Raw genomic sequence first — 27217 nt, 5'->3', positions numbered from 1 at the left:
AATTCAGTATTATTTTTTAAACATACTCTCCCTATTTCATGGCCCAAAAATATTGGAAAAAAATATGTGTCCAAATAAAGCACTCATGTTTAGTATTTGGTCGACAATCCTTTGCATGCAATAACTGCCTGAAGTCTGCGACCCATTGACCCGACCAGACGCTGGGTATATTCTCTGGTGATGTTCTGCCAGACCAGACCCCTTAGTAATTGTTTGATTTCAAATCCAAACTGTTGGAGTATAGAGCTAAAAGAAGACAACATGCTTCCTAGTTCTAATACTTATTGAGAGCACTGTATTGTCAGACCTACAAATCAGAATAGTTATCTTTTAAACCTGCAGCCTGGTTGCTACAATGACTGGACCCTCTAGACCCGAGCTCTGAGATCTCCTAGATAATAAGTGTATGTGTGTGGCAAAGGGGCAAGGGAACTTTCCAGCACTCTCTCTACACTCCTCTCCAGGGGAAATGGGCATTCCTGCTGTTTCGCTATGCTCCGATTCGCCATCTTGGACTAGGAAGTGCTAGGACTGCCTTTTTACCGGGCCACCCCTGCCGTGAGTGAGTCAGCTATACAGCAGTGGCACAGACAAGGACAGCAATGAATGGCGAAACAGTAGCAAAGAGTTGGGATGTGGAGAAAACTTTTAAACCTATTTCTTGTACTCTCTCCTCCTCCCACTTATCCTGTCCTTATCCTCGAGTACCTCTTTTTTAGCTCTTATTTTTCAACTCTTTTTTTTTTTTTTTTTTTTTTCAGTGATACAAATTACAGTACCCTCTTTACTAGTGCAACTATCTCCGCCTTTACACAGCCTGGGCATTGATCCAGCATTAAGTCGTGTCACAAGCCAAAATAAAGTGGTAAAAAAAATCCATCCTTATCCTACTCATTGAAACGCTGTACATATTTGACCAGATTTTGAAGTACACCCTCTGTGCGGTGTAACTCATCCAATCTAATCCTTTGTGCCAGACTGGATACGTTTGTCCTTTATTATGTCTTTATTGAGGGCAAAGACTGCATGAGATACATTTTGAATGCAACCGCACCTGCAAATGACAGACCAGCAAATATATTTGACTTCATTTCCAGTTGCCAGAAAAGCATTTTACGCTTTTGGAAGTTTTAAACCGTTTATGTATCTATATAAAATATCCATTCTGCAATATTTGCTCTTTTTTGTGGTAGTACAGCATAAAATAGTGATACTTTAGTGGTTATGATTGTTTCACTGGTGGTTATATGATTGGCCAGAGTGTGGATCAATGTCAAAACTCTCTCTCCCTGATAATAGATAACAGTATAACGCTTGCAAGCACCGAAGTAATTTAGTCTGGGACCTAAGGGAATGTCAACACTTATGTCAACACAATAGAGGCATCTATTGTCTCTGTATGTACTGCAATGAAAGAAAAAGCTCAATATGAATGACTGTAATATGGTCAAGGCCTTCCAATGGGGACATCTCTATGCCTGCAGCATTGTACCTCAGGCACTTTGCTTCCTATTGTGTATAGGGCCCATGCCTCATATGAGTTCTCCAGAAGCAAAAACAGATTGAGTTATGAATAAATAAAATCCTAGTGTTTGTAGTACAGCTTTAACTGACCATTGATTGTCATGCTACTGAATCCTAGAATGATCCCCCAACCACCCTCGGTCAAGGAACTTTGCATCCCCAACGTCATGCACAGCATTTCTGACGAACAATGTAATCAGACTTGGCTTTGTGGGTGGACCTCAAGAAGCATTCAAATGAACACCCACTCTACCCACTGACCAATGTATCAATTCACCTCTATTACCATGAGAATGGATAGACAGCATGTTGCCCTTGACAACAAAGTTCAATTATTTCTAAGGGTTGTGGGTTGCTCAAATCACACAGAAGTATTTAAAAAAATATTTGGATTCAAACACTATGACACATCTGTGTATTCATCAGGTTGTCACATTGAACTGGCCATATCTTTTGATCTGATTTGACAGTGGTCCCTTCTATGTCCCATAGATTCCTGCTCTACCCTGAAGATTATTGACCAATCAAATCAGAAAGTGTGCTGTACTATCTTCTGTGACAAGCTTGATGATCACCCCAAAATCTTCAAAATGGGAGATATCGTACGTCTACACAGAGTCAAGGTAAACCTGTAGTCAAGCTTGATCTATAAGTTATATACAGCCACAATGATGATTATTCCCATTTTTGCTGTTGCTGTGTAGAGAATTGTGACCCACGATCAGCTTCTCTGTCTGTCAATGTTTAATCAACATATGAAAACAAAGCTATATGTCCTTTATGTCTGCTTTGATATCCCCCCCCCACCATTCACACTACAATGCATCAGACAGTGTGCCCAAAATGTGAAAGTGTGAAAACTGCTCACGCATCACAGAGAGACCCTGAAGGATGAAACAGCATGGCCCGCTACTCAAGATCATAGAAGATCAAACAGGCTACATACATTGTTAAGTTAGCTGATTTCCGCTAGTTTGTGAATGATATTATAATCATAGTTAACGTTCTTGATCACATTTTGGTCAGGTTATAACTGGCAAAGTGAAATAACCTTCTAATTTAATATTCCATCACAAGCTTATATGTTAAATAAACATGACCTATATGCATCATTTTAAAAACGAAACTGGTGTGATCCGCAATTAAGGTATTTTATGTAAGATTGTAATATATGTAAGACAAAATGTGATATTCTAATGATTCTTATGTCCTGACAAAACACAACCAATGCATTATTTTTGCATGTTATTTGTCTGATTTAATGATGGCATTGTTTAAAAGAAACTGACACCAAAAAACTTTATTTTGGAGGTCTTCCTTGTTTGCGATTGCTGAGCTCACCAGTGCTTTCTTTCTTTTTAATGATGTACCAAACTGTAGATTTTTTGGAAGCCTACGGTTTGGGTTTTGTCTCTTGATAGATTTTCTCAAGATTTTCAGCCTCATAATTGCTTCCTTAACTTTCATTGACATCTCTTTGGTCCTTATTTTGACACTCAGGCAAATGCAAAGCCTCAAATCAAGACAAGACATTGGCAGCTCTCTCTTACCTGCACACATGATGGGAAAAAGAACACACCTGACTAATCAGAAACACCCGTCAAGCCAATTGTCCAAATACATTTTGTGCCCTGAAATAGGGTTACTATGTATATGTAAATGTTGTTTCTAAATGGTGAAACCAATATTTATACATACTGTACTGATTTCAAATCCAAACTTTTGGAGTAGAGCCAAATAGAGCCAAAAGAAGACACAATGCTTCACTGTCCAAAATGTTTACGCAGGGCACTTGGATATCTAAAAATGAATGTATAGTGCTCTGTGTAAGCTAAAACATACCTAAAAGAGCCTGCAGAGTTCTAGAAAATGTGTGGACAGATGAGACAAAGATTGTACCAGAGTGATGGTAAGAGTAAAGAGTGGAGAAAAAAAGTAACTGGCCAAGATCCACAGTATACCACCTCATCTGTGAAACATGGCTTGGCCATGTATGACTGCCACTGGAACTAGCTCACTTGTCTTCATTGATGATGTAACTGCTGGCAGCAGCAGTGTATATAAACATCTTGTCAGCAGCAGCAGGATGAATTCTGAAGTGTACAGAAACATCTTGTCTGCTCAAGTACAAACAAATGCCTCCAAAACTCTTTGGACGCCGCTTCATCATACAGTAACACAATGACCCCAAACATACTGCCATATCAACAAGGGAGTTTTTCAGGGCCAGAAAGTTTAACATTCTTGACTGGTCAAGTCAATCTCCAGATTTAAATCCAATTGCTGAAGATGAGACTTCAGGCAAGAATACCTAAAAGCAAACAACAACTGAAGATGCCTGGCAGAGCATCACCAGAGAAGATATACCCAGTGTATGGCACATAATTTGAATCTGTCCAAATACTTTTCGTGTCCTGAAATAGGGGGACTATGTATATAAAATGTTCTTGTTTCTAAATGGAGAATCTAATATTTATACAAATACCCTCAAAATAGAAGCTGCCAATCTGTGCTTTAACCTCATTCATTGTTTTTAAACCCAAACTTTGAGAGTGTAGAGCCAAAAGAAGAAAAAATGCTTCACTGTCGAAATACTTACAAGGGCACTGTAAGTAATTTCAAGAAGAAAAAAAAAAAGTTATTCCTATTCATCCTTTATTCATACAGGGGAAAGCATCCAAAATATATATCAAAATAGTGAAGACCTTCGGATTATGAGCCTTTCTTGAATCCCTCTTCTCTCTTTTCCGTCTCAGTCTTTCTCTTTTTTTTCCCCTCTCTCTCATTCTCTTGACCCCTCCTCTCACACAGGCCCAGCTCTACAACGGCTCCATCAGCCTGCTGACCACCCATGGTTTCTCTGTGGTCACATTTGACGGGGCGGTCAGCAGCCCTGTGGTCCCACGAACCTCCAGCAGGTCCTTCCACTTCGACGACGAAGACCGGCGGGCTGTGGAGGCGTTACGCACCTGGGCCACCAACCAGTCTGTGCTCCCTACCCAACCCAGTCACTCTTTATCTGCAGTACAGCCCAGGAATTACTTTGACCTGACCTGTCAGCTGCTGGCTAAAGCCCCCATGGACAGCAGCTGCACCCTGTTAAAGGTTAGGGCAAGGAATAACATTCTTATTCATTTGCTTGTGACACTCACCTAGGAAGAGGGAGTGTTGGGATGCGTCCTTTTGATCATTGACTTTGTGTGCAAAGAGAGTTAGGTATGGAACATCCTTTAATAAGAAGTTTGGGAAACTCAAACCCACTTATTTTTTTTATATATATAAAAATGTACGGTGTGAGAGCCTCATCACACCACGTCCGCAGTGCCAACTGAAGACAAACTCGTAAGTGGTGAATGTTTGACAATTTCTGCTAAAGACAACACGTCTCATTATATCAGACAGGCGCACCCCCCCCCCCCCCCCCCCCCCCCCCCCCCCAGGGAACGTGTCCTCATTTGTGTTCCACTGCTCAGTTATATACATGTAATCATGTATGTATGTTGTTTACATTAGTGTCTTATTGTGGGACCCATTGCCATACACAACAGAACTGGATGTCCATGACCCTACCGTGTTCAGATATAATTCACCATAAATTGTCATTTTGTGTTGGCCCTCTAGTTTGTTAGCACTTTTTGGCTCGGGTGATATGTATCCTTGCTGACAATTTGATTTGTTGACTTACTGTACCGTAGTTGAGCTGTCTTGCTCTTCCTTCATCTCTTACTCATTCTCTTCCTCTCTGCTTTTGTGTTGGGGTTTGTATTCTAAAAAGTATGTGTTGGGAATAGATTAATACGTTAACGTTGCAATCTGTAATTCAAACAACAATCAAGTGCACTCCCTGCCATTTTTTGGGTAACTGCTGAGGGATTGAGATAAAAAATTATAATTTTAACCATGTTTTGAAGCTATACAGTGTTTGTTTACAATTGGATTGTTTACAAACAATGGAGTAAAACATGGTTTTCTTTGGGGTTATGATGGTGTAAGACAGCTGAACCTAAGCTAATGAAGCCTTTATAAGTTATATCCTTCAAGCATCAATGGCTATATATCATTAATTTAATAAGTCAAAAAAATGTATGTACCAATTACAATTTGCCCCTTTTAAACGTAGATTCAGCGATATTATGTTACCACGAGCATTGGAACGACTTCAGATACTACACCAGGGTAGTACCAGCAAGTTTCACATTTGCCAGCAATTCCATAGGCATCTGCGCATGTGCACAGCAATACAACTAATGTGATTACTACACGAAAAAAAGGCTAACCAGTGCTGAGGCAAACAAGTCAACTGTCTACCCTGTCTCTGGCGGAAGTCACTTCGCTCTGTCACATTGTCTTTTATCTACCTTTATTGTACAGTAAATGAGGGATGTTTATGATTAGAAATTTAACTGGTTATAGTTATCGGTTGATTTGATTCAATTAAGATATTTTGTGGGTCATGTCTTTTACATTTTGTAACTGTTTTGTCAGTTGTTAGCCGGTTAATGAGGCTCTGTTAGTCAACAGAAATGTGCATCCTTACAGTGAATAGATATGTGACCCTATCTGTTCTAAAGTCCAGTATTCTGTCCCCAGGTTTGGGATGGGACCAAGTGCTCGCACCCTTTGCTGAATGTGATTGTGGAACCAAACACTCTGGAAGGAAGTCCCACCCCTTCCAAGGACAGGGACAACCTCACTGCCAATATCCTGGTCTACGACAACCACTTAGAAGTCACCCGTCAGTTAAAGGTAACAAGGCACACAGACACTGCTCAACATGGGAGACTGTGCAGTAACATGAACCCCTGTCTCCTACCTTAACCATGTGTAGCCTAGATCTGTAAAGATTATATGGGGCTAGGTGTTGTTCCTAGTTGGGGCCTAAAAGTCATTACCTTTTAATGTTCTTGTGAGTGAACCAGCGATTTGCCTAATGAAATTGTTTTTTCATATCATTCAGTGACACTAGGGCTGTGCCATTATTACTCAAAGAAAGAGAGGGAATGAGACAGGTAAAACATGAGGTAGAGGTGCTGCCACTTCATTAAACCCTCCAGGGTTCTACTGTACCATGGGCTGTTTTTGTGGAGTGCGCTTAAATCAACAAGGCTGTTTTTTTTATTACCTTCTCTCTCTTGTCTTTTAATAGCTCACTGTTGTTCTTCAACATATAAATACTTGAGTGCAAATGCTTTTTGCAGCGCCTCAGGCAAATCTTGTTTTCCCCTGCTGACAATAATAGCTTTGAATTTTTAAAATGTTAGAATCTGCAATCGTCTCTTCCCCTCCTTTTGAATTTATAACTCAGACTTTGTGCTTGACAGAAGCAGCCCAGTGTTGATCCTCTCTGCCTTAGCGTTCATCCTTATCAGTGCAGATAGGCAGCATTAGCATACATTTGCGTAATTACAGTATATGATTTGTTAACCCTAATAGTAACGTCTGTGTTCTCTTGATTAAGAAGTAGCAGTAGCAGTATAGTTTAGTTTGGCTCTTGTATTGTGCTCTTATTCATCATAGTTCTGAGATGAGCCCCCTCCTAGTTCTTTGTCAAAGAAGACAACAGGGTTCCTTACGTCTTTCTTGGTTTACGATACAGTGCATTTGTTGCAGAGTGCAAACTGTTGCAGGTGAGAAATTGCAAAATTGTCTTACCAGAGATCTGTCCACACTGATCTGTCTGATAACTTGCAAGCAATTATGGGAAGGATAAAAAGTAGCCCAGTTAAAAAAATGCGCTGTCAAAAACGTTACCATGGTTACACTGGGACACATTTTCCAGCCTGAAACCAGTCATGACTATTCAACAAAACTATAAAATCCATAAATGATTTTCAAGTTTCTTTCCAGCAAATTTCCTAGTTACAGTACATGACTGTATGACTGTCAAATGAATTCAGAAGTGGACTGCAGTATTTGTTAAGTTTGGCAATGAGGCGGAAATATTGTGTGAAATTGGCCAAGCTGGCTATTGAAAAAGAGGGTTAGAGAAGAAAGGAGGTTATTAGGATAAATGAAACTCATAAAAAGAGGATGGAATAGGATAGGGGGGAGAAAGAAAAGTGCCCAATCGATCCACCTCCATCATGGTTTCCCATGGACATTCTCACAGTATGGCGCCTTCAGGATGCACATGCCACACACACACACAAACACGAAAATTCGGGCAGAGCGAGAGAGAGAGAACTATTCTTATGTGTGTGAGATGGATTTTCTCCCTGTGCTGAGAGCACAATTGGTCCTCTCCCTGTCAAACCCAACACATACGCAACAGCGGTAGTGGAGGAGAAGCAATCTTTTCCCTGCTGCTGTTTTGTTGGTAACTAACATGCCTTCCAGTTTGTCATCTTAACTGTCTGACGTTTTACCAAAACTTTAAAAAAAGTTCCTAGTCTACTATTTTGTCTACTATTGATTTGAACCAGCTATAGCTGCAGTGCTGACTTTGATTGAATGGTTTGACAGAATTAGTTTCTCTGGATTCCATCACTTAATGAGTTTACAGTCAGCGCATATAATCCCTTTGAAAAAATGTGTGGCTTCTCAAAAGTAAATGTATTGAAGACTACTCTAGTATAATTTATGGCTTGATACAGAGACGATTGATGAGCAACACTATTTTAGTCTTTTTAATGTCAGACCCCTTTTAATGAGGGTCTCTCTTTTTAAATTCCATGCATACAGAATAACAGATACAGATAGTGACCTCGGCCTATTTTTGGTTGTCTGGTATAGCCTTGAGAAATGTTTAACCCTCTGGTTTCTTCAGGCTTCAGTCCTAACATGCCCTTCAAACTTTACATAGAGCATTATTTAATGTATATTGTGATAGTTATCGTTATCGACGAATATGCAAAAATATATTGCGATAACATTTTTGGCCCAGCCCAAACATGAATGTGTGCACATTCATCCATGCCACTATTGTAACATAATGGGGTATTCAGTATTTCGCTCTCAGTTCCACTCCAGCTACATGGTCGGTCACACACACACACACACATACACTCTCTCTTACCCATCTTTACACACAGATTGCCCCGAAATGGTGAAAAATAGGTTAATCATGTTATAATACATAGTGCTCCAAACACACTCCAAACGTTTTGATTTGAAACAATTACTCCAAGGTTAACAGAGATTCTCAGCTTTTATTTTAGGATATTTATGTACATATTGGTTTCAGTGTTGTCATTTAGAAATGAAACTGTTGACTGTTGTGTTTAGCCTGTGTACTAGGAAGCTCTCTTCTGAGGCATGCCGCTCAGGGCCTGAGCTTAGGGGGTGGAATTGTCTACACAATTCTAGGAATTCTAATGCGGAGGTCAACAACCCTCAAACTCTTCTGATTCAGACACCGGTGTTCAATTCTTTCAAAAGCTCCAGGAAAACGAAAACAAGGTCAAAGAAAGAAAGGCTTAGCAAATAGTGGATATGATGCAAGTGATATACAACCTTAAAACATACACGTAGACAATCAATACCTTTACGAATAGGTCTATGGTTTGTAGCTGTTACCCTTGGAGAGAGGTTTGTACCTGTTAACCTTGGAGGTTTTAGAAATAGTTCACAGGATAAAGACAATGCTTATCTCGGAGAAAGCCAGCAAAGCAGATCAAGGTGTTTCAAAAGGAAAGCAAAGTGATGAAGCATAAGTGCAAACGTTATTTTTTTCTCAGAACACTCGCGCAATTGCTCTTTAAAGCAAGATCAAATTTTAGCCCACAGCAGTCATCTAATTGTCATCATACACTGTGTTTAATAAGCAGGTAGTAAGGGTACAGGCGGGGGGGGGCTTTGTTGAGTTAGTGTCTCGTGATACATATTTACCATGGTCTCTTCTCTGTACTGTGTGTGTGTGTGTGTGTGTGTGTATGTTTCAGTATGTGATTTGGTTTTAGAATGCTTGAAGGTGCAACTAAATATCTCCTTTGTTCTGATAAACCGTTGGAGATTTGTCTCATTTTAGTTATTACGTATTCTTTGGAAAAGTATGATGTTGTTTACAGCAAGTAGAAACATCTTGTTGTTCCACAGACACTTGGTCTGACTTAGTGTTACTGTTCTGGAGTGTTATACAAATGCCCGGCAAGAGCCCAAACTATAATCCAGGTGTTTAATCTAAATTAGCCTCTTTTATTGTGCTTGTTATTTGCCTCTCCTCTGAGTTGGTATCTTACCACAGAGAATCCTGCAGTCTGACTAATGCTATAGCTGGCTGTGCTGTCTCCTTCTAGCCTATTTCCTGCTATTATAAATGAGGTGCGTTTTTTTTCCTCTGTTGGGGGGGTGGGGAGACTCTGGGCTGGTTATTGAGCCCGAGCCCAAAGCAATCTTCTGAATTCAGAGAATCGTTTTACTGAGCAATCTGGCAGCACTCAGAGCATGAGACAATAGAGCTGCATTTTAAATGTCAGTCTGTGGGCTTACAGTATGACGTGTATTTGTCATACAGGTCAAGTATGCACTGACATGACCACAGGCCAGCTGACACAACTCTTTTAGTTTATTTTAAGATGACAACAGCCCATTGATGGAGAGTTTTTCATTACTGTAGAGTAACATTTTCAGTCCATTAAACAGCACTACAAAAAAGACTGACTCACAATACTTGCAGAGGAATCTAGTCTCTCTTGGCCATGTTCAGTATCCATTAAATGGTTAATGGTTGATAAGGGTTTAAAATGTTATGTTTGTTTCAGGTAAAGTTTTATTTTACGGCCTGTTTCAAGCTGATAGTTACCTGGTATTTTTTAAGAAACTAATGGGGGTACTTTTTACTTACCTCTAAGAATTCAACACAAATTGTTAACTACCTGGTACTAAAGGGTGCACAGTGGTACTTGTGTCAATGAATCCCAAAGAAACCAAAGTGTAGCCTAATTGATATGCAATTATTTGGTAATTGCGATATTTCCAAATACTTTCTAAGTAAATACCTGGTTGATAAAATAAAGACATATCAAAGTTTGCAATCTTGAACACTGGCTGTTTTAGCAGATGAACAATGTCACCGTAACACGATGCCGGTCGAAAGTGAGCTCAGTCTCTTGGCTCAGTCTGTGTGTTCTCATTATAAGCATACCTGGCCACTTTGGGCAGATGTAATAGGCAGGAACAGCTTTGGGTTAGCAGCAGTGCTCAGCTCAACTGGCTTTGAACCAGAGCTACACGGCCTCACCCTGTTTCTGCATAGTTCCACTGTCCTCTGGTGTTCCCTCAAGTCTCTGAGCAGTAATCATTTACTCAGTGCCTCAAACACCTGTTTCTATGCAAACAAAAACAAAACTGATGAACTGATGTCCAGTTCAATGAGAACTTAGTCAGTGACATTCGCCTAAACATTCAGGATGGGTTTTTACCTGAAATAATTTGCATAAGAGATAAAACCCAAACTGTTTCTGGACAAGCCCATATTTGAGAAGTTGAGAAGTCTTTCAGGAACCATATGATATTATGTTGATGTTTCTTTGAAATATCGACAATGCTCTGACTTTGTAGCCCTTGAAAACTGGTGACTGTGCACCTTTTCTTTCAGACAATCATGGGACGAGTGGGTGTGTCCAGTGTCATTGTCTCCACCCTGCCCTCCAAGATCCAGTACAAATTCTCCAGTCTGCCCTAATGGTGCTCCAATCCTTAGAGCTCATCCTCCCTTTGTGTGCTAAGGGTTTGGGGGCTCATCTGTCTCATCTTGCCTCCCTCTGTCTGCACTCTGAACAAAGGGAGATATCTGGTAGCTGTAGACTTAACAGCTGGAGATATAGCCTCTAGCGATTCAGGCCATTGCTTCTGCTCCTTTGGGAATTTTAGGCCTTTTGGATTATTTTGCATTCCCAATTTATAGACAGGTTTTAATGACTGCGTTGTGCATCAGTCATGTTACAATAAAAGACATGGCCATGCATTACATATAAAAACATGGCAATGGGTAGATGGCCTATTTTTGTGGGAAGCAACAACAAAACAGTGTGTCTCTACTACGACTACATATGGGCTCTCACAAATGGAGTGTGAGGCTGGTTGTGGAAGAACAACTGAGGCGATAGCCTCAGAGTCTTGCAAAAAGTCAGTTTATTGTTCTTTGTTTTCACATAGGGAGCTATACAGTGCTTGTTTATGTTGTTGGAAAGGTTTAGCTTTGGTACCACATCGCCATCTGCTGGCTGTAAGTGTTAAACCATCTGATGCAGTCTGCTACTTGCAAGTAAGATGCAGTTAATACAGTTAAATATTCAATGACCATCATTTGCATAATATTGGCTCTTACAATGTGCGCAAACTAAGGTAATATTTTAACAATAAGGAGTTTCCAAGGACTATTGAAATAGTCTGAAACTCTTCAACTTACCCCAACCACCAAAAAACGAATCATACGTAATCTCTGTCCCTCCCTTCTCTCTCCTGTCAGCCCGGGGCGTACCTTAGAATATACAACCTCCATGCAGTTCCTGGGGCCAGCAAGTTGCCTGGCAACAACACAGACCAGTCGGATCAGATGGAACACCTGGCATTCCACCTACACGGTGGCACCTCGTATGGCAGGGGGATACGAGTGCTCCCTGACAACAGCCCAGATATACAGGAGCTCAAGAGGTAAGGCTGGGATTATTGGCCAGTTTTAGTCAGCCTTATATCCCATGAACGCCAAAGTATCAGTATTTCCAGTATAAAATCTGAACGCCAAAGTATCAGTATTTCCAAAATACTTTTACCCATTACTTTGTACCCATTACTGTCAATATCCAGTAATGGTTTACCCACTCTCCTCTTATTGCACTGCATGCTAGTGGCTAAACCAGAGTCGGTTTCCCATTTACTTAATAATATACATAATCGGAATGAGATTCCTTTATTTATTTCTTGCAGGATCCTGGAATCCTTCTCAGACCCCGATGTGAATGACATTACTGACTCAACTGACTCTGCTCTGTTAGAGGTCTGGAGCACACCACCAGAGCTCTTTGGTATGGGACTGACTACAGTTTGTTCCTCTTAAATTGCATAATAGCTTACCTTGACATGTAATTTATTTATTTTTACTATACTTTTAGATACTGCTCCAAAGGAAATATCTACAGGTATGAAAATACACGTATACACATTTTTTGTAAGCACAATTTTGGCAATTTATTTTAGATAGTTGTAGAGTACAAGACATGTACAGTGCATAAGTATTGGAAAGAGGAAACATTTTGGTTTCTTTTAGCTCTATACTCCAACAGTTTGGATTTTAAATCAAACAACTACTATGCAGTTAAAGTAGAGATTCTCAGCTTTTATTCAATGTTTTCTTTTTTCAGATTGATTTCACTATTTAGAAATTACAACCCTTTTTATACATAGTCCCCCTATTTCAGAGAACCAGTAGTATTGGAAAATTGGCCTGAAAGGAGTTTCTGGTTAGTCAGATGTGTTCCGTCACATAATTTCTGCAGGCATAAGAGAGCTGTCAATGTCTAGTATAGATTCTAGCCTTTACGTTTTCCTTTGGAGTCTGCTATTAGTGTCTGTCAACATGAAGACCAAAGAGTTGTCACTGCAAGTCAATGAAGCCATTTTGCTGAGCAACAAGAAAGAAACTGTCATAAACATATCCAAAACCTATGGCTTGCCAACAACAAGTTTGAAACATCATCCAAAATAAGAAAAGCACTGGTGAGCTCAGCAATCGCAAATGGGCTGGTAGGCCAGGGGAGACTTCTACAGTGGATGACAAAAGAATGCTCACCATAATTAAGAAAACCCCCAAAACTACTGTCCTACTGATCAGGAACATTCCAGGAGGTATGTGTGAATGTCTCAGAGAGTACCATCCACAAAATATGTCACTAGCAGAACTATAGAGGTTTCACTGCAAGGTACAAACTTCAAAAAGGATGGTAAAGTTACAGTTTGCTAAAAAGTAGCTAAAAGAGCCTGCAAAGTTCTGGAAAAAAAGGTGTTGTGGACAGAAGAGACAAAGATTAACATGTACCAGAGTGATGGCAAGTGTGAAGAGTAAATAAGGAGCTGCCCAAAATCCCCGACATACCACCTCATCTGTGAAATATGGTGGTGTTATGGCTTGGGCGTGTATGGCTGCCACTGAAACTGGCTCAGTTGTATTCATTAATGATGTAACTGCTGACAGCAGCAGCAGAATTAATTCTAAAGTGTACAGAAACATCTTGTCTGATGAAGTACGAGCAAATGCTTCCAATCTCATTGGACGGTGCTTCATCATACAGCAAGACAATGACCCCAAACATACTGCCATAGCAACTAGGGAGTTTTTCAGGGCCAAAAAGTGGAAAGTTCTAGTATTTCATTTGCTGAAGACGGAACTTAACGCAAAAACACCTCAAAACAAGGTGGCTGCAGTACAGGCCTGGCAGAGCATCACCAGAGAAGATACCCAGTGTCTGGTGGGGTCAATGGGTAGCAGACTTCAGGCAGTTATTGCATGCAATGGATTGTCGACGAAATACTAAACATGAGTGCTTTATTTGGACATTATATGATTTTTTCCAATAGTTTTGGAGCCTTGAAATAGAGGGAGTATCTTTAAAATACTTACAGAGGGCACTGTATGTGTGGTGTTTGAGAGCCAAAATGTATTGCCTGTGTCTGTGTCTTTAGAGCGAACATGTGATGACCCACTGGAGCAGGTGACTCTCGCTGAAGTGAAGAGAAGAGGCCCTCCTCGGTTGTTTCATGTTCACACCCAGCTCAAGTCTTACCAGCCTCAGAGACTTTTCCAGTCACTGAAACTCTACTGTGACAAGTGTAAAACCATGTAAGTCATACACACACTAGGCTAGAACATATTCATACTCCTGGACAAACTCCTCGGCTCCTGGATATATAAACTGGATATGAGCGCTGTGTATTGATTGATGAAATCTACCTATGGATTGAATGTAACCAGTATTCTCTCTCCTCAGAGAAAACATGTAGCAGTAGCAGACCTCGTAATACTTGCAAATCAATCCATAATTTGAAGACACTTTTCCCACTGTTTCCTAATATCTATCTGTTTCCCTGTACCTCTCAGACTGGGGAAGGGGTGTAACATAATACCCATGCCTAAATCACACACTGAAGAAGGCTTCGGCCAAAACATTTGCTGTGTGCATTTGTTCCCCTGCGGCTGCAAGCTTGAAAACAATATATAATTTGGATTATAAAAAAACAAACGGACAAGCCTTTTAGGTTGGCAGTTACAATAATAATAAGAAGGATTGACAGGAAAGTCTGGATCTTTATAGTTAATAACAAAGCGTACTGTAATATTTTGACTCCATTTTAATTAACGTAATGTGCAAATAATTGTTGAGTTTGGGTTGACTAGAGCAAGAATGGTCAAGGGAGAATAAATCAAATGAGGCTTAAATAACATTGTAAATTAATACATCTGTTACAAGGCAAATACAACATAAATAAATGTTACATTCTACCCTCATGGTAAATGAGAAAAGAACAAAGAGAGAGAGAGGACAGACCACATGGCCTGCATACTCACAGACAACAGCTTGACCACAACAGCAAGACAAAGAGAAAGATATGTTCCTCAACATTCTGCTGTATACGTACATGCCTTTAAACCATCAGTATTCAAATCAAGAGTTGCTGTAAGGACAATCCAATCGATAGAAATAGAGAGAGAGAGAGAGAGAGAGAGAGAAACAAAGACAGACCAGACCACCTGAACTGTTACTGTACTCACGAAACAACAGCCAGGACCCGTGACCAGAACACAAAGAGAATCAGAATCAGAATTATTTTATTTGGTCAAATATATTTGCACACACAGGAAATTGATCGATGAGGTTGGTGTATGGACATAAAAAACAAATAGCAAATATTGACAAGAAATTTACAAAATAGCAAAATATTAGAAAGAATCTGTCCTCTTCCTTCTGTTTTTATTTTTCAGACTTCCAACCATCGTATTTACATTAAGAGCTGTTTGCAAGGAGAACCGATGAGACCTCATCCTATCAATTCTGTTCATATGACACCACAGCATTAACACATTCCCAAGGGCTTGTAAAAGATCACAGAGAGATCACAGTCATTTGGCTCATAGGGGGAAGGGATCTCAACAAAGGGGGGCAGAATTGATGTCTCCCCCTTCAGGACAAGCTCTCATTGTGGCCGCATCATGGACAAGTATAAATGCAATTCAGACACAGGGGTCGTTAACCACGTTCTGTTTAACTTTATTTCAACTAGACAGACATTAGAAAACGCTGACAAAATGCACATTTTAATGCAAGGTGTAAATGCGAGCTGGCCAGATCAGATCGTCATCAGATCATACGTGATCCGATCACAGGACGCATGTGTAAAGTGTAAATGGGGTCTCAGAGTCCCGGAGCATTCTCGGTCAGCAAACAGAGCATATCAGATGTGAATGTTCCAGAATGTTCCTTCGTTTGAACTCAACCAAAAGCTGGCACATTTCCTGCGTGTGCCACTATTAGCCTACAGGTGACGTCCGATGTCCACAACGCTACAAATTCAAATGATAGAACCCGAGGAAACGTATTGAGTTACCTGCTTTGAGGGAAAGTAATCCAAAAGTTATATGATTTATGTCATTGATTTTGAGTAATCCAACCGATTACGTTACTGATAAAAGGGAGGTCATCTGACATCTGTAACGGAACATTATTTTTTTTTTTTTTTTTTAAATGAACCTACCTGAAGACTTGACTGGAAGGGATTGGGATAAGAACTGTACATTTATTCCCTAATAAACTTCAGACTGTTATGGACACGATAAAGCGGACTGTACATACTAGTGGTCACATGACCTACTGACACAAGTTAACATTACGTATGTCGGACTCCAAAATATATAGCATGATTTAATAATTATTGCTAATGATTTGCTCCTCCCTGCATGACAGACACTAATACCTGATCCTAGATTACAGTAAGAATCCCAATATGCTATGACCATGCATGAGTTACAAGAAATCATGAGGAGTTATACCTGATGTCTATGACTCGAGTCAAAGTGTTGTCAACTATGCACATGAACATTAATATTGAACTGTGAAATTCTGGTTTTCGAGTATGTTGTGCTGTTTTAACAAAAACGTTATACAGTATATACCGTCAATATTACATTGAGGCGAATGAGAATAGCGTATCAATACAAAATAACCAATTTCATACATACAAAATAAACAGATTGTTGTAAACGAACTAAAGCTATGTATGTGCTCGCAGGCCTAAACTAACACTCAACAAATGTATTTCTGCTTTCTCCTTAAATACCTTTCCCATTAATCAGCATCAGCATTACAATGGCATTGAATTTACAAGTATTATCAACAGTCTGAGGCACATCCACTAGGTACGCCCATTCAACTGTAAATAAGTGCTCCAGTCTGAGAGAGGGAGGCATTGATCACCATTCACAATGGAAGATCAAACAGCACTGTCATTGTATCAGCCACATGTAAATGGTAAGATAGTGGTAAAAAGTGATCTTCCCTCACACCAAAGCACATCATGTCTCTTGTCTCTAAAATACTGCTCACAGGCGAGACCTCCCTGATGACGACACAGTGGGGAGACTGTTCACAGAGGCGTTGAGAGGGAACGCCGGGCCGTGCAATGAGGACTGGACTATCTCAGGCCAGCTGGATCTGTCTGGAGGATCTCCTACATCCCCCCACCGGACCTTGTCCCTTCACATGCCCAGCCAGCTGTTGTTAGCAGGCAAGGCTAAGGAGCTAATTTTTTTGAAGGGTGAGAGAATCCAACTATCCTGTCACTTCCTTTATTTTACCAGCAACATCCATATCGCCTTGAGGCCTACTGCTATAGAAATGTAATCCACAGAAAATGTAACGCAATCTGTTTATATCAAAACGCTGTTTTGTTTATCCTTCTCTAAGCATTTCATGATACTGCGCCAAACTTATGCTATGTTACTGTTGATATTTTTCTTAAACCTCCTTCCAGCTTTAAGGAGGTTAAAATCTTGGCTAAAATCTTGATTGTTTTTGGTGCTGTCACATAGGTGCGACTCTCGAGGAGACCTGTCAGGTAGCCTTGGGGTACTCTAACGTTGTCCCAGTGAGGTCATCAGAAGGAAAATTGACTCTGCTGGATCTCTCAGCCCCGTTCCTTTTCAGGGGCTCAAAACAATACTATGGGTCAGTATCCAGAACTCCTTAACACTACGAGCACGTGCCTTCATCACTTTTTTTTCTTCGTGTTACAGTGTAATGATTCAATTAGACAAATACCATGCACAAATAATGCATTGGTTGTGTTTAGTCAGGACTTAAGAATTGTTAGAATACCACATTTTGTATTTAGACGGGCTTATATTGAATATAACATTCATGGATATAATTGATTTTACTGTGCATACTGTTAAATAAAACACCACCATTTAATGAATGCAATTAAGGTCCAAGTCAGAGCTGAAAGCGTGTGTGTTTTGTAAAAAAAGAAAAAGAAAAAAGTACACTTCAAACCACAAGATGTACGGTCAAATATGCTTTACGTAACCCTGGCGTGGCTGGGCTCGATATTCACACGCTCTTTTCACAAATTCAATTTCCCAATCACACTATTCTTCTCAATTCAATCAGGTCCTTATGTTGATAATAAGTGTTGTCTTATTATTTGCCATTATCACAAAATACATTTTCCTGGCTGATCACAATGATGTTGCAAAAACTCTGTATACAGCTAAACCTTGTAATGGAATAGAATTGTAAATATAGTATATACAATCAAGTCAATATGCAGACAATATTGTTCTCCTTTCAATGGGCTCTGCGCCTTTACGCATACACACAAGGGAGCAGATAGGCCATATCACACCATATCAAGCTTTGGCGGTGGCAATGGTTATAAAATAATTATAAAATGCTTCCAGATAGTTTTTTATGTGTGATTTACAAATTCTAACAGCACTAACATGTAAAAAACAATCATTGAGCAAAAGTCAGGGAAGAAGTCGGGCAACCTGTCTCACTCGCGAGGGGGTACTTCTTCTAGGAACCTCTTGTCAGCTCTGTCCTGCACTGGGTGTGAGAAAGGAAGGAAGCGCCAACCCTGGGCAACATAAATAGCACTATCCTCAGGTGCAAACAATCGCAAATCAAAACCCAAATTAGGTAAAAAAAAAAAAAGTGTACTTAATGGTGGGTGATGTGTTTTTTTTTTTGCTGTTTATTGTTTAGGTGCAAACAATGCTCCCAAGTGAAACTGCTGATGCCATTCGTTGGAGGACTGGAGGTGCTCGATGAGAAGAGTGTGGCAGAGGGTATGATTATACTAGCTTTTTCTTGCCCGATAACTATTTCTGTTCAACAAAGTATTCGCCATCCTAGATAAAGTTAAAGAAGCGGTATTCAAGCAAGCATCTGACATGGTACTGAGTCTGAGCAACTGTGGTACACTCACACAGGGGACTATATGTGTTGTAACAGTACATTTAGTTGGTTCTATATATAGTGAAGATATACGACTTTCGCAATGAAAAATAACTGTGAAAGTGAAGTGATCTCATTGACGCACAAATGCATGCCCACACACACACATACACTATATACATGCAGAGAAAAAATAATGTGAACACCTACACAGGTTTCACATTTTGGGAATCTGAAATTGAAATGCATTTAATAGTTTTAGTTTTTTTAAACTGATCTACACAATCTACTCCACACATTCAAAGCGAAACAAAAATGATTAAAACATTTTTTATAGAAATAGTTTAAAAAAAATGAATAACCAAATTGTCCTGTGTGAATAAGTATGTGAACCCCCTGCAATGGCAATAGTGAAGCACTCAAATTACCCTACCAAGTTCCACATTATTGAAGGGACACCATCTGCGCAAAAAAAGTGGTTTACAGTATTTATTTATAAACATGAATCTATTTGAAAGTTTCCTGTGTATCATTAAAATTAGCCATTCCTCCAAAGTGAGCTGCCAGAGAATAATGAAACATTTCTTCACTTTTTCTCGCCACTGTACATTCTGTCCACCATCAAAGGTTGAATTCCTTGTGCTCACCATTCAGGCTGTGGTGTCTCAACTGGACTTATTTGGCACAGGGTTTAATTATATCCAATCACCCAGAATAATCAGCTTGATTAGTAGATCAGTTAGCAATTAAATTAGCAGTTTCAAGGGCTTTGGTGTGGCCTTAAAAGCTAGCCTTTAGTAAAGAAGCTGTTCTACACCGAACACAAATCTTTTTCTCTATGACCTTGTGACCTGAGTGTCTATTTACTTAGCTGTATTTGTGTTGCTCTCTCTGCTATCCTTTTCATGTTCATATTCTGACTTTGCTATGTTGTCAATTTCAGTGCTGTCTCCAAATGTTAATCTCATGGTTATCCTTCCTCCTTTTTGATGTTACTGTGATCATAGAATCAGGCTACTGTTTCATTACTTTGAAATTCACAGGCTATTCTGTCTCTTCTTCCTGTCCCAGCTACTGTTATGTTTCACGTTATGGTAATGGTTATGGTCTTCCTCTGTGGTTGTTAAGTTGTGCCCCTTTCTCGAGAACGCCTTTTTGTTTTGACGTTATGTCCTCCTCCCTTGCGTACCCTGCTTTAATGTGATGTCTTGTGTCTCCCCTCCACCCAAGTTCCACAAACAAGAAGTTTGTACTGTGTAGCCAGTCACACAACTGAGTAGCATGCACCCTTGCCCTTGTGAGACCTGGTGGGGTAGTTTAGGGAGATATATGTTGTATGGCATCCATGACAAGGTTATCTGTCACAGTATGAACGCACAGCTGCTGGTAAAGCACTTGTTTCAGGTGAAGAGTGTTATTTCAAGTGGCTCTGCTAGCTGGCTCATTTCCATGTTGATGTTTATGTGTACAGTGCATTCAGAAAATATTCAGACTCCTTAAGTTTTTCCACATTTTGTTATGTTATAGCCTTATTCTAAAATGGGTTCAATTATTTCATATAATCAATCTACACACAATACCCCATGATGACAGAGCGAAAACAGGTTTTTAGAAAATGTTTGCTAATTTATTAAAAATAAAAAACTGATCACATTTAGTATTCAGACCCTTTGCTATGACACTCGAAATTGAGCTCAGATGCACCCTGTTTCCACCGGTCATCCTTGTTTGTTTCTACGACTTGATTGGAGTCAAATGTGGTAAATTCAATTGATTGGACATGATGTGGAACAGCACACACCTGTCTATATGAGGTCCCACAGTTGACAGTGCATGTCAGAGCAAAAACCAGGCCATGTCAAAGGAATTGTCCGTAGACCTTGAGGCTGTAATCGCTGCCAAAGGTACTTCAACAAAGTACTGAGTAAAGGATCTGAATACTTATGTAAATGTGATATTTCAGTTTTTTATTTTTAATAAATTAGCAAACATTTTTTAAAACCTGTTTTGGCTTTGTCATTATGGGGTATTGTGTGTAGATCGATGAAGGAATTTTTTTAGAATAAGGCTGTAACATAACAAAATGTGGAAATACTTTCCGAATGCACTGTACATGAAGGTTGTACTTTCAACCACAAAAATCCTTTGCTACTTTCAAGGTCATGTAACTAAGAAATCCACTTGATTAAAATCGAGAAAATGATCGACAGATTTATTGTTTCAGGTAGAAGTAGACTACATTGAGCAAGGGGAGGGAGGAGGAGATACATTCTGAATTATCATTGCAGTTCCCCTTTGAAGTCAAAAGAGGGTAAATTCCTGCATATGGTGTCTTTAAATCCTATAGTTTTAATGTTATGGCTTTCCTCCTGGCTCTCTCCCTCCAGCTCTAGGGGTGCAGCTGCTGCAGTACGGGATACTCATGAAGCTGGAGCTGCAGGATGGGACTGGATCACTGGAGGCCCTGCTCTGGAGAGATGCTGTAAGTGATAAGATGGGAGAATACAGTCCACAGACAGACCGACAGAATTAACATTACCTGTGTGTCCTACGACAGGAGAGCTTCTTCCAGGTCTCAGCTCAGAACACGGCAGTGAGTCAGGAGGAACAGGACCGGGTCCAGCAAACCATGGATAGGCTCTGTCTGCCAGGAAGCAGCATGGGTAAGTTACTCATCACAGTGGTGAGGTGCTTTCATCATCTCAGGTCCGGATGAGATTTTCTCATTCGTTTTCACCCGTTCATTCACTTCCCAGGTTAGTCACTAATCTATACTTGCTCGAATTACTCTGTAAAATGGTAAATTTATGAGACCATGTTCATAATGGGGACTAGAAATGTTCCACCAGTTAGCACATTCTATAGATATTGACTGGGTTTACAGACCAGGAAAGAGCTGTAAACATTTTTGGTACACAGATTTTTACAATAATTCAGCTTAAATAGCCAGACAGTGTATATTAAGTGTATATTAAATGGGGAATTGTCTTCCGGAACCGGCATGTGATTAAAAAGGCTGAATCTCAAACTGGCCACTCAGTCTGCACAGTCTCACTAAGGGAAGTTTGATCAAGTGTGCTTCAATGTCTATTCATCAAGAACTCAGCCACCTTGAAATTAACACATTGTGTTCCATTTGCCATACAACACATTGATCAATGTGTTAAGAACATGTTTTCAATTTAATTTCAGTAGGTTGTGAAGTAGGTTTAAGCAATATGGTATGATACAATACAGTATGATACTTGCTTCACCAATACAGTATGATACAGTATTATGCTCTCTAATTGGCTAGCTGGACTTCATGGTCTGGTCGCATGATAGTATTGGGAATAAATGTTCCCATTCGTAGGGTCTAGGTGTTAACATTCTAGAGTACAGTAGTTCCCTTACATGTGTCTTCTGTCCATAGCGGAGCGGCCGTGGCTGGATCTGTTTCTCAGTGCATACACAGTAGAAGAGGGTGGCCAGAATCGGGCCTGCTACCAGATCTGCCACACAGCTCCACCTAGAGACACATAGCTCTTGCTATGACCATGTAGATGCCATGTATACAGTATTAAACATACTTATACAAATTTGTAAATATAGTGATACCTTTTTGTTAATTTTGTACCTCAAGTTTGTCATGCATCATTCAGAATCAGAAATGAATGCAATTTACTAATGTGACTAAACATGACTAAATGTGACTGTTTTTGTTTTTTTCAATGTGTAACTCTTGTAAAATAAAATACAAACAATTTCTTGGTGTACAGTACAACTTTGATATGTTTTATTTTTTTGGGGGGGGGGTTAAATACATTTGAACAAATGGAAATTGATTGGTTAAAAAGTCTGCATTGCTGCTTCATTTCACACATTTTCCACACACTAAATAAAGCATGCTCCTTGTTCTCAATGCAGGGTACCACAAATAGTCCTCGGGGCAGCTTGTTTTCTCTTTCTGTTGGTATATATCATTAGGCATTTTTACACTTTCATGTTCACTCCAGGTTGACTGGCCCTGAGGAGAAAAGCCCTATCGAAAAGAGTGTTCTCTTCACTGGCACCTCAACTGGGCTCTAAAAGCACCCTCAATGGGAGTTAATCTGTGAGTGATTGATTTTTATGATTGGTTTGTGGCTGAAATGGTTTCTGTTCCCTGGAGTGATGGGGTACCATCCCTGTCTTAGTTCTGTAGCACTACGCCGCCATCTGCTGGTGTTTTGGCTTAATGTACAGTACCGGTCAAAAGTTTGGACACACCTTCTCATTCAAAGGTTTTTCTTTATTTTTATTATTTTCTACATTGTAGATTAATACTGAAGACATCAATATACTGAATACTGAAGACACAACTATGAAAGAACACACATGGAATTATTTAGTAAACAAAAAAGTGTTAAACAAACCAGAATTTAGATTCTTCAAAGTAGCCACCTTTTGCTTTGATGACAGCTTTGCACACTTCTGGCATTCTCTCAGTCAGATTCATGAGGTACTCACCTGGAATGGTTTTCAATTAACAGGTGTGCCTTGTCAAGAGTTAATTTGTGGAATTTCTTGCCTTCTTGATGTGTTTGAGACCATTAGTTGTGTTGTGCAGAGGTAGGGTTGGTACACAGCATTCTGCAGCTACATACAGTGAATAGCCCTATTCGACTACTGTTCTTATCCATATTATGGCAAGAACCACTCAACTAAGTAAAGAGAAACGACAGTCCATCATTACTTTAAGACATGAAGGTCAGTCAATCCGGAAGATTTCAAGAACTTTTAATGTATCCTTGTGCAGTCGCTAAAACCATCAAACACTATGATGAAACTGGCTCTCATGAGGACCGCCCCAGGAAAGGAAGACCAAGAGTTACCTCTGCTGCAGAGGATAAATTCATTAGTTACCAGCCTCAGAAACCACAAATTAACAGCACCTCGGATTAGAGCCCAAATAAATGCTTCACAGAGTTCAAGTAGCAGACACATCTCAACATCAACTGTTCAGAGGAGACTGCGCGAATCAGGCCTTCATGGTCGAATTGCTGCAAAGAAGCCACTACTGAGGAAGAACAACTAGAAGAAGAGAATTGCTTGGGCCAAGAAACACAAGGAATGGACATTAGACCGGTGGAAATCTGTACTTTGGTCTGATCAGGCCGATGATGACACGACCGTCATCGGCCTGATCACCGACGGCGACGAGACGGCGTACAGAGAGGAGGTGAGAGCCCTGACATCTTGGTGCCAGGACAACAACCTCCAGCTCAACCTCAGCAAAACTAAGGAGCTGATTGTGGACTACAGGAAGCGGCAGGGAGCCGGGCACACCCCTATCACCATCAACGGGACGGCAGTAGAGAGAGTCAGCAGCTTCAAGTTCCTCGGGGTCCACATCTGCGAGGACCTGACCTGGACTCACCACACCGACGCCATCACAAAGACGGCAAGACAGCGGCTCTTCTTCCTCCGCAGGCTGCGGAGGTTCAACATGGACTCCAGGATACTCTGCAACTTCTACAGGTGCACCATAGAGAGTATCCTGACTGGCTGCATCACCGCCTGGTACGGCAGTTGCTCCGCCCTCAACCGTAAGACATTACAGAGGGTGGTGAAAGCTGCCCAGCACATTACCAGGACGGAGCTGCCATCCATGGAGGACCTCTACACTCAGCGCTGCAGGAAGAAGACTAACCGGATTATTAAAGACCCTCATCACCCCAGCAACAAACTGTTTCAGCTGCTCCCGTCTGGCAGACGCTACCGCAGCATCCGGTCTCACACCACCAGACTCAGGGACAGTTTCATCCCACAGGCAATAAGACTGTTGAACTCCTGAGCTACTTAGCTCACCACAATGACACTTTAACTATGCCACTTTATAACATGCCACTTTATAAAATGCCACTTTATACCAGTCGACATCTGGATAAAAACGTCTGTTTACATTTCACTTTTTACATTTTACATTTACATTTACATTTATTTAGTTTTGTATTTAGGTAATTATTGTTATTGTTGTTGTTTCTTTTATTTTTATTATTTACACTTCTTATTGCACTGTTGGAGGAGCCCAAGACTTAAGAATTTCATTGCCAGCGATTGCTCTGTAATTGTTGTGCATATGACAATAAAACCATCTTGAATCTTGATGAGTCCAAATTTGAGATTTTTGGTTCCACCTGCGGTTGTGAGATGCAGAAAAGGTAAGTGGATGGTTTCTACATGTGTAGTTCCCACCGTGAACCATGGAGGAGGAGGTGTGATGTTGTGGGGGTGCTTTGCTGGTGACACTGTTGGTGATTTATTCAAAATTCAAGGCACACTTAACCAGCATGGCTATCACAGCATTCTGCTGTGACATGCCATCCCATCTGGTTTGCGCTTAGTGGGACCATCATTTGTTTTTCAACAGGACAATGACCCCAAACACACCTCCAGGCTATGTAAGGGCTATTTGACCAAGAAGGAGAGTGATGGAGTGCTGCATCAGATGACCTGGCCTCCACAATCACCCGACCTAAACCCAATTGAGATGGTTTGGGATGAGTGCTCAGCCCCTCTGGGAACTCCTTCAAGACTGTTGGAAAACCATTCCAGGTGACTACCTCATGAAGCTGATTGAGAGAATGCCAAGAGTGTGCAAAGCTGTCATCAAAGCAAAAGGTGGCTACTTTGAAGAATCTAAAATATAAAACATATTCTGGTTTGTTTAACACTTTTTTTGTTTACTACATAATTCCATATGTGTTCCTTCATAGTCTTCAATATTAATCTACAATGTAGAAAATAATAAAAATAAAGAAAAATCATTAAATGGTTGAAAACTATAGGATTTAAAGGCACCATTGAATGAAGGTGTGTCCAAACTTTTGACTGGTACTGTAACTTTGTTGCTACTCAGTGTGCCAGCAGTTGTTAGTCTTGCCAGCATTTAGTTTCAATTAGGATGATTGTTGTTTGATGAAAATAAGATACTCATAACTGGCTAAATTTGTTTGATGTTTGTAGCACTGGTAGATCATTTTTTACATTGATGTAACCATCATGTTTTGAGGAGAATTACGCTACCATTATGTTCTACTCATCAAGTGTTACAACATGTAGGCCTCTGGCTCTCTTAAGAGAAGTCAAGGGCACACTGATCAAAATGTTGTTAACAGTCAGTTCAGTAAAAAACGTCTGTATGCCCTCAAGGACCCGTGGTGGAGTTGGTGACATATACACTCTAATGCAGTTAGCAGGGGACTTTTGATGTAGAGTTCAGTTTGATGTTTTGAGCTCTAATGTTGTGCTACTGTGTATATCACTCTTGTTGTGAGGACCCAGTGTTCGCTTGGGGAAAATCTCCCCGTGGCAATGCTTGTTGCTGACTTCTGTGACTCATCATCTCTTTGTACGAGCGCTGAGCGCAGCGCCAGCCAAACCCCCAAGGCTTACCTTCCTCACAGCATCAAAAGAGGTAGTCCCAATGTCAAAGGGATGTTCACAGTAATGTACATGTACAGGACAGCACCACTGCAGGGTGGCTGAGAGGGAACTACAAAGAGAACTTGGGCTGGTGCCCAGGGCTGGCCCGGCCCATAGGCGACTGCCTGGGGCCCCAGAATGTCAAAAATATACAGTGCCCTGCATAAGTAATGGGACAGTGAAGCAGTGAATCTTTTTGCTCTACACTCCAAAAGTTTGAATTCAAACAATTACTATGAGGTTAAAGTAAAGTAGAGTTTCTCAGCTTTTATTTGAGGGTATTTGTGTACACATTCAGAAATGACAACACTTTTTATACATAGTCCCCCTATTTCAGGGCACCAAAAGTAAAGTTGTGTTTGCCTTTGGAGTCTGCTATTGGTGTCTGTCAACATAAGGACCAAAGAGGTGCAATGAAAGTCAAGGAAGTCATTATTAGGGTGAACAATCTGAAACATGGCCAAAACCTTAGGCATGCCATTCCAGGTGAGCAATCGCAAACAGGCTGGTAGGCCAAGGAAGACTTTTACAGTGGATGAACGAAGAATGCTCACCATAATTACGAAAAACTCCAAAACAACTGTCCCACAGATCAGGAACACTCTCCAGGAGGTAGGCATGTGTTGGAGAGTACCATCCACAGAGTATGTCACCAACCAACTACAGAGGCTTCACTGCAAGGTGCAAACAACTACTTATCGTCAAAAAGGACAGTCAGGTTAGAGTTAGGTAAAAGTACCGAATACGAATCTTATCATGTACCAGAGTGATTGCAAGTGGAAAGTTTGGAGAAAAATGTATCTGCCCAAGATTTACAGCATACACCACCTCACCTGTGAAACATGGTGGCGGGGATGTTA

At 40.4% G+C, this 27217-nt stretch overlaps 1 protein-coding gene across 6 annotated transcripts in view; it reads left to right on the top strand.

Moving 5' to 3' along the window:
- Positions 1–22668, top strand: part of pot1 (protection of telomeres 1 homolog) — a 45889-nt gene extending 23221 nt beyond the window's left edge. For 5 of the 6 annotated variants that reach the window (XM_083666657.1, XM_083666655.1, XM_083666653.1 and 2 more), the window contains 13 exons: positions 2017–2147; positions 4336–4629; positions 6115–6270; positions 11933–12117; positions 12391–12488; positions 12576–12602; positions 14143–14299; positions 17060–17268; positions 17543–17678; positions 18720–18802; positions 21299–21393; positions 21469–21574; positions 22324–22668. In XM_083666657.1, coding sequence (XP_083522783.1) covers positions 2017–2147; positions 4336–4629; positions 6115–6270; positions 11933–12117; positions 12391–12488; positions 12576–12602; positions 14143–14299; positions 17060–17268; positions 17543–17678; positions 18720–18802; positions 21299–21393; positions 21469–21574; positions 22324–22433 — 1787 coding nt within the window. In that variant the 3' untranslated portion in view covers positions 22434–22668. The remainder of the gene's footprint in view (positions 1–2016; positions 2148–4335; positions 4630–6114; positions 6271–11932; positions 12118–12390; positions 12489–12575; positions 12603–14142; positions 14300–17059; positions 17269–17542; positions 17679–18719; positions 18803–21298; positions 21394–21468; positions 21575–22323) is intronic. The other variant, XM_083666656.1, reaches the window with a different exon arrangement.
- Positions 22669–27217: the final 4549 nt, after the last annotated feature.

The sequence above is a fragment of the Argentina silus genome, assembly GCF_951799395.1.
Source record: "Argentina silus genome assembly, chromosome: 3".
NCBI classification, from domain to species: Eukaryota; Metazoa; Chordata; class Actinopteri; order Argentiniformes; family Argentinidae; genus Argentina; species Argentina silus.
This window is presented reverse-complemented; position numbering and strand designations above follow the sequence as displayed.